The sequence below is a fragment of the Coregonus clupeaformis genome, chromosome 27, assembly GCF_020615455.1.
Source record: "Coregonus clupeaformis isolate EN_2021a chromosome 27, ASM2061545v1, whole genome shotgun sequence".
Taxonomy (NCBI): domain Eukaryota; kingdom Metazoa; phylum Chordata; class Actinopteri; order Salmoniformes; family Salmonidae; genus Coregonus; species Coregonus clupeaformis.
Genome location: NC_059218.1, coordinates 31,715,815 through 31,724,404, shown reverse-complemented (window position 1 = coordinate 31,724,404; position 8,590 = coordinate 31,715,815). Strand labels below are relative to the sequence as shown.

General features: G+C 42.9%; 1 protein-coding gene across 1 annotated transcript; it reads left to right on the top strand.

Annotated features, from left to right (window-relative positions):
* The first annotated feature begins 1,118 nt into the window (after window positions 1-1,118).
* Window positions 1,119-5,809, top strand: LOC121541201 (claudin-7-B). The gene is made up of 4 exons (XM_041850174.2): window positions 1,119-1,668; window positions 4,339-4,503; window positions 4,599-4,683; window positions 4,859-5,809. The coding sequence occupies exons 1-4, from the start codon at window positions 1,446-1,448 to the stop codon at window positions 5,016-5,018; spliced, it is 633 nt and encodes a 210-aa protein (XP_041706108.1). The 5' UTR covers window positions 1,119-1,445; the 3' UTR covers window positions 5,019-5,809.
* The last annotated feature ends 2,781 nt before the right edge of the window (window positions 5,810-8,590 follow it).

Sequence of the window (8,590 nt, the reverse complement as noted above, 5' to 3'; positions counted from 1 at the left end):
AACGTCTTTTCAATATCCACTGACATCGGTGTGGGACTGTGCTCACTGGGTTTCGTTTACCATTTACCTTCCACTACTGCACCACTGACTGTATCCCTGCGCATTGATATGATGGTAGTGACCTTGTGTATAGCATACATTCTCATGTTTTTTATTCTTAGATTTGTTTACATTTTTTTGATATTTGACCTAGTATTTAAACATTGCAATGTTGAAAAAGAGCTCCTAAGTAATCATTTCGCTGGATGGTTTTACACCTGTTGTATCCTGTACAAATGAGAAATACATTTTGATTAGATTTTTCACGGTAAACCTGGGATGATTTGATAATTCACGGTAAACCTGGGATAGTCTGTGGACATCTGAGGAATTAAGATTGGAGTGATTGGTTGATTGGACATGGAGTCCAGCGATTAGCAAATAAATAAAAATTACTTTTTTCTCCCTAAATCAATGGGCGATCTCTTTCTAATCCACATTTTTAATATATATTTGTTTTATTATGCTCCTACCCCCCTTTCCCCTGGTCGGAGGACTTGGTGGAAAACATAAAAATGAAATATATATACTGAACAAAAATATAAACGCAACATGCAACACTTTCAAGTTCATATAACAACAATTTCAAGTTCATATAAGGAAATCAGTCAATTTAAATAAATGTATTTGGCCTTGATCTATGGATTTCACATGACTGGGCAGGCGAAGAAGCCAGATGTGGGAAGGGGGGTAGGGGCATAATAAAACACTATAAAAATATACATATAAAAAAAGTTGATTAGACATAATGCAAGTAATGTTGTTTCATAGACTTTAATTATATCTGCTAATTTCATAGCTGATTGGGGATTGGCCCCTAGGCCTGAGCACAAGCGATTGGCCATTGATTTTGGGAGATTCTTTTTATTTATTTTTACAATTTTAAACTTCACCGAATGATTCGTGAACGATTAGTAACAGAATTACAGTCGGGAAATTATTGAAGTTGAACGATTTGGTTATATTCTACTGCGGCTGAAACTGTGACATCATGAAAACTCAGGTTTATCGAAAGTGTTTGACTCGAAACTGTGCGCGTTCCCGCCCCTTGTGAGGAAGAGACCTTAAAAACTCTCGTCCCCGACAGACCCTCATTATAATAATCAAGGTGCGGCTTGGCAACAGGTGCCTGAGAAATTGTACCGTTTGCATTTTAGAGGTGAAATTGCCAAGGTGGTTTTATAGTTTGCAGAAAGCAGCTGCTACTTTCTAAAATAATTTTACAAAAGAGAGCTCTTTTTTGAAGACATTAATTGTGTGAACGCGTGAAGGGCTACTTTTCTCAACCAGGTGGACAATAATTTCGTCTTCGTTCCAATCGAACTATTTGTTGACATATTCTACTACAAAGGTTTTTACAAGGTCAGTGACATTCCTAAAACTCAGTTTGATTCAAGGAGTTGAAAATGGCCAACTCGGGACTCCAGATTTTGGGGTTTGCCCTGGCGCTACTAGGTCTGATCGGGTTAATTATCGGCACAATCCTGCCACAGTGGAAAATGTCCGCCTATGTCGGGGACAACATCATCACAGCGGTGTCTATGTACCAGGGATTATGGATGTCTTGTGCATTTCAGAGCACCGGCCAGATCCAATGCAAAGTCTACGACTCAATTCTGCAACTTGACAGTAAGTAGGCTAATGAATGTGTGTGTGTGTGTGATGTGTGTATGTATGTGTGTGTATAGTGTGATGTGTGTGTGTGTTCCTTTTTCCAGTATGGAACTATGAAAGTGGCATGAGTAAAAAATTGTTGAGAACATGCTGTTTGAATTTGCTAGGCGATGGAATTAACGCGCGTCCATCCTATAGACTCATGCGCCGAGTTTTATTGGAAACCTGATCATGTTCTATGAAACTGCCACACCTTGTGTGGGGTTTCCGACTCTTACTTAGTGTCTATCCTCTGTTAACTTTTGGTTGCGTTATCTATTTGCTATTCATTAACCCAACCCCTATGCATTTTATCCATCAACATTTCGATGTTTTCTTTGCCCTTTATATGGGGTTGCTACTCTCTCTATCACCTTCAATTCACGATATCTGCCGAACCTGTGTGTTTACGGGATTACCGCTCCCGAATCTGGATAGTCAAACTCCGGCTACTGGAGGAATGCCTTGTATTCACATTTGTTCGTGGACATGGCTGGGTTGCGCTGTTACCACTAGGGTAATGATTATCCAGACAGCCATTGTCCTGTACCGTGCCATGCCCTCATCCGCCTATTGAAAAACCCTTAGGCTAGCTGCGGGCGGTATCAAGGGGGCACGAGTTGCAGGCATGGGGGTAAATATTGCCTTTTTTCTGCTCTGTGTAGTCAATACGCCAGTGAATGGACTCACAGGTGTGGCACTGTCTGAGTGCACAGTCAGAAAAAGCCACAGATACATTCCTAATATAGCCTATTACTGAATAAAACAGGCAGCAATGTTCTCCTGTTTAGCCTCCTACCCCACCGAAGACAAAGATCAGTTTAGTATTGGTCTGAAAACGACCTGTTGTATTGTAACTATGGAAAGAACTATAAGACTCTACTCAAGGTTCCAGGCCAATTCAAGGCCTATTAGACCATAGTGCAGAGGAAAGGCTGAAGGTAAAAGACTGTTTTAACTTTATCTCAGAAATATCTGAAGGTGCTATTAGAGCACAATATTAGCCTAAACCAACACAGAAAATCACTAAATCATGACATTACATACATTTAGACATGGCCCAATGGCAACATGTTAGCATCTGACTACACTCTCTGCCAACTGCCCCCTGATTTAAATTGCTTGATCCTGTATCTCAACAAGTAGTGATTTCTCTGTCCACTACATCCTACTCTTTCAAATGTATTTTATAAAGGCCTTTTATATCAGCAGTTGTCACAAAGTGCTTCTACAGAAAGCCAGCATAAAACCCCAAAGAGCAAGCAATGCTGATGTAGAAGCACGGTGGCTAGGAAAAACTCTATCCTCTGTTGGTCTTAATCAGTTTAATCAGTAGCCACCCAGTGGTGTCTAGATGTAGAGTTAAGTGTGTGGCTTACTGGGTGAGTGCCATCCATTCCACTCATATTTTCACACTTTGCCCACAGTGTACCTGTAAAGTTTATGCTCCCAGACACCCGCTGCTTGAGCTCCCTGACTGTGTATGGTAGTTTTAGTGGCTGTAAAACCACTGTTTGACTTGTGTATCAACACCTTTTGATAACGCTGTATCGTTTTATAGACTCCTTATCTCTAATACTCTCCTTTTGCTTGTATGCTTTATCATATCTGCAAACATGAACACAAGCCAGGTCTGATAAACGCACTGTAATCAAACCAGTGGTCAGATGTAACAAGTCAATAAATAATAGCTTGATGTCAATTGCATTGCACTGATAGCAGGGAGGTGGAGAATTGCCAGATATGAGAAACTGTAGAAATGCATTATGTTGTGCCAACTGCTTACTTAGTTCCTCATGTGTTCCTTGTAAAAGAGGATGTCAGAGTAGTGTTTTTCTCATGCCCGTTGTGATATGTGGAACTGGAGCCTTTCAGAAATGCATCGTTTCAGAGGTCGGTATGTTGTCTAAATGCTTCCTGACTCGATAGCAGGTGTTATGAGGCAACTTTGCTGACGTCAAGGCAGCCATTTTGATTTGGGCTCTTTTGAATGTCAATTGTAAGCTAAAGCTATCTACCTGCTGTAGGAGGGTCTAGCTAGCCAATGGAGAGGGAGTGTTTTGAGCTGCATGGAGAGGGAGTGTCTCTCTCCATAGTGAAACCCAACTCCCCGACACTCCCCGTCTGTCTCATGACTGGTTCCTGACTTGCAACTGAGCGAAAGAGGGGGATGGGTGGCACACACACTTCACCCTCATGAGGGTTTCTGGTTGAAGCTAGTTTCTGTTGCACCTGACTAGAGGTGCATTGGGAGAGGGAGTGGTTGAGGCAGACAGAGCATATCCGTGTTTAGTTTGAATATATGGTTTGTGGCTACACTGCTCTCAGGTTTTAATAACCTGGCTATGAAAGCTAAACACGCCTATAACTGAGTTAAAAACATTTTATTCCTAGGACTGAAACTTGTGGCTGAGTTCAAAGTATTTGGTTGGATAAATCAAAACATATGTCAATTAACATGGTCATTTATTCACTCGACCATTCACTTCGCCTTCCTCTATCAAACTATAACTTATCTCAGTTGGGGAGAGAAACTGAAAAGGAGGGCCATGTCCTTTTGTAATGCCCCATGAAAGAATTGTTTGCCACCCTAAAGGGGTGTAGGGATATCCTGGTGTATTAACCCTGTCCTCCCCAACTCTCCAGGTGCACTCCAGGCAACACGTGCCCTTATGATTGTGGGCATCATTGTGACCGTGGCTGGACTGGGTGTGGCCACCATGGGAATGAAGTGCACCAACTGTGGAGGAGATGACAAAAACAAGAAGTCTCGCATCGCCATGACCGGAGGCATCGTCCTGCTGATTGGATGTGAGTTACCTTGAAATTGGCACGTGTCATTTGCTCTTGATTCTCTGTATGCTCTGATAGTTTAACCGCTAACATTTTGTTCCTCCTCTCCATAGCTCTGTGTGCAACTATCGCCTGCTCGTGGTATGCTAACAACATCATCAAGGAGTTCTACAACCCATTTGCCCCCGTCAACTCCAAGTAAGTACTGCTGAATCCCTCTTTGGCCACCTTTTTTGTGCCCCTCTTATCACCTGGAATCTTTAATTCACTGTCTTGATGGAGTTGTTGAATGCTGGAAGTTGCATTCCATTTTTCTGTCTTGCATGTCATTGTACAGATACTGATGCCAACACAAACCCTCCTCATCCTCTAGGTATGAGTTTGGTTCAGCCATCTTCATTGCCTGGGCTGGAGCATTCCTGGACATAATTGGCGGTGGCATGCTCGCAGCATCCTGCCCCAAGGGCAAACCTAAGGCCAAATACCCCATTGCCTCTACCCGTCCCCCCAGCAGCAGCAAGGAGTACGTCTGAGTTTCATGGAGGCTGAAGGAAAACTTAAGAATCTACAGTGCACCAGTCCAACTTGAAATGTGGTCTCTGTCAAGTTCACTTAGATATAGCATTGTTTTTTAAACTACGTATTATTATTTTATTTTTTTCGGGATATACCCTCAGTTACTGATTTTATTGTAAGAACGCAATTAAGAGATACGATTCTAGAGGACTGCTCATGATGTTTACTTGTAAGGGAGAGCAGATGGTGAGTGTCGGCCTCAGACTGTTTTATATCCCCCTCACACAATCGCTCCCCTTTTCCCGTGTCTATTACTGTAGCCTACATGGACAGGCGAGATGATTGTAATGATGATGGGGCCATCATGCTTTGGTATTGCATTACAATCGCCAACCATCCCACAACAAACAGGAAATGGAAGCCTATATCTTAGATTTATAATGGTTTATGCTAGATACAGAATTTTGAATTCAATGATTTAGACAACACAGAATATGAATCGGTCAGTGAACACTTTTTTTTATAATTTCTGAAGGCCCGAGACTGTCCTCCTTCCATAACTTTACAAGATGATTGCCAGACTATTTGCTGTGATAAACTTAGTCAATTGTAAAGTAATGCTCTCCATTTTGTCTTTTGTTTGTTTAATTGGCTAGTAACCTACATGTGTGTGTGTGTGTGCTTCAAAATGATGAAAATGTATCCTCCTGTTCCCAAGAGTAGTTTTGTAATACTGCCACATCTTAAATATTGAACTTTGTATTTTAGATTTGTCTTCTGTAAATAAAATAAAATGGTGAGAAGTTGTGGTTTCTGTTTTACTGTGTATACTTTGTGGGATTCCATGCAAGATATGCAGCGACGTTGCAAGAAATGTTGTTTATACCTGAATAACTAGGTTGCGTTGTAATTCAAATCCATATGTAGTCAACCAGACGAACTCTGCTGAAATGAGGCCCTTGACAGGTTGTGGAGGGTGAGTTGCATTGCTGCCTTGTAAGGTCTTCAGGATGGTGTTCAAACTGAGCTTTACTCCAAAGTTGTTGGGCGCGTTCGACATTGCGGTCAAATTTAAAGACAAGTCGAGCCTGACTGATCTACAAATCACCTTGCATCATAAATAACTAAACATTTATACTGTAGATCAGTCAGTCCAGAATTTACCCATGATACATCAGTTTTGATGCTTTCGAACACAGCCATTGGCCTTTTCCGTGGCACCGGCCTTTTCAACGTGGCACCGTCATAGGATGCCACCTTTCCAACAAGTCAGTTTGTCCAATTTCTGCCCTGCTAGAGCTGCCCTGGTCAACTGTAAGTGCTGTTATTGTGTAGTGGAAATGTCTAGGAGCAACAACGGCTCAGCCGCGAAGTGGTAGGCCACACAAGCTCACAGAATGGGACTGCCGAGTGCTGAACCGCGTAAAAATCGTCTCTCCTCGGTTGCAACACTCACTACCGAGTTCCAAACTGCCTCTGGAAGCAACGTCAGCACAAGAACTGCTCACCAATCCTAAGATCACCATGCGCAATGCCAAGGGTCGGCTGGAGTGGTGTAAAGCTCACCGCCATTGGAGCAGTTGATACGCGTTCTCTGGAGTGATGTATCATGCTTTACCATCTGGCAGTCCGACGGATGAATCTGGGTTTGGCATATGCCAGGAGAACGCTACCTGCCAGAATGCATAGTGCCAACTGTAAGGTTTGGTGGAGGAGGAATAATGGTCTGGGGCTGTTTTTCATGGTTCGGGCTAGGCCCCTTAGTTCTAGTGAAGGGAAATCTTAATGCTACAGCATACAATGACATTCTAGACGATTCTGTGCTTTCAACTTCGTGGCAACAGTTTGGTGAAGGCCCTTTTCTGTTTCGGCATGACAATGCTAAAATGTAATGTAAATGTAATGCCCCTGTGCACAAAGCGAGGTCCATACAGTAATGGTTTGTCGAGATTGGTGTGGAAGAACTTGACCTCAACCCCATCGAACACCTTTGGGATGAATTGGAACGCTGACTGCGAGCCAGACCTAATCACCCAACATCAGTGTCCGACCTCACTAATGTTCTTGTGGCTGAATGGAAGCAAGTCCCCGCAATGTTCCAACATCTAGTGGAAAGCCTTCCCAGAAGAGTGGAGGCTGTTATAGCAGCAAAGGGGGACCAGCTCCATATTTTTCGAATGAGACATTTGACGAGCAGGTGTCCATATACTTTTAGTCATGTAGTGTATGTGTTTCTAAAATCCCTAGGGGAAAAATGTATGGTGGAAAAATGATTACAACCATTTCCCTGTTTGACCGCTAGGTTTGATGGTTATTATGACACCTCCACTATGGGGCTATATATGGCAACCGGAGAATGGGCGAGCGCGTGTGTCGAAAGGACTGGGTGTATGCAAAGCAAATCAGCTAATTGGGCAGATTTGTTGCCACTCAAGACCGTTTTGCGTGGCTGATTGGGCTGCACTACGAGTCGCTAGTAGGTGACCAGTGCTTCCTACTGGGTATCATGGTTGTGTCACCGGTGGTGGCTCCGTGGCCATTTTTTTCTCACACATGATTTTATTTCAAGTAGTACAGCAGCCTGCACAAGAAATAACTAATATTGATTACCATCTAGATGTCACCTTGATACATACATACAGTCTACAACTCAATAGGGAGGGCATGAACAGCAACAACACGGGGACACAGTGTCCTTCGCTCCCGCTTGACAAGCACTACTGTCCAGCAACGGCGTCGGAAGTAGCTACCTAGTAGCCAACATCAGAGTGACGGTCACTTGAAGCAACAGTACACCCGTCGTCAATACTTTTAATCCAAAATAATCAATTGTCAGTTTTATAACTGAACATTTACAATTATTTGTGTAAAACTACGCCCATCATCAATACTTTTAATAAAAATAAATAAAAAAAGTCCAATTTATAACTGAAAATTTACAATTATTTGTGTAAAACTAACAGTGAAATACGACTCAGTCTCTTCCTCTGGCTTATAAACAGAAGTCAAAACTATTGCGGTATGGTAGCTCAATGTACAGTAGTTGCATGGTAAGAAACAACAGTCTAACCCAGGACTGCCCAACCCTTTTCCTGGAGAGCTACCGTCCTGTAGGTTTTTGCTCCAACCCTAATCTAGCACACCTGATTCTAAAAATTAGCAGGTTGATAAGATGAATCAGGTTAGTAACACCTGGGGTTGGAGCAAAAATCTACAGGAGGCTAGCTCTGCAGGAACAGGGTTGGGCAACCCTGGTCTAACCTATAGCAGAGCACTTTCGACACACCCACTCCTTTCCACACGCCCACTACTTTCCTTTTGACACACTCACTCCTTTCCACATACTCACTTCTTTCCTTTCGACACACCCACTTCTTTCCACATGCCCACTACTTTTCTTTCAACACACCCACTCACCCATACTCCGTTCACCATATTGGGATGCAGCTACTGCTTTCTCCGCATTTCCATCCACTTTCCCTCTCCTCGCCGCCTCTCCTCGATTACCTTTGACCTTTTTCAAAAGGAGGCCAGAGGACGGAGAAGAGAAGACACAGGAGTTGAGCAAATTCAATTGAGAAAAGGCCAT

Bases quoted from the DNA above. Each gene is read 5' to 3' on its own strand.
- LOC121541201 (XM_041850174.2), top strand. From the start codon at position 1,446: ATGGCCAACTCGGGACTCCAGATTTTGGGGTTTGCCCTGGCGCTACTA. The intron at 4,504-4,598 runs GTGAGTTACCTT...TCCTCTCCATAG, and splicing joins CATCGTCCTGCTGATTGGAT to CTCTGTGTGCAACTATCGCC. The intron at 4,684-4,858 runs GTAAGTACTGCT...CTCATCCTCTAG, and splicing joins TTTGCCCCCGTCAACTCCAA to GTATGAGTTTGGTTCAGCCA.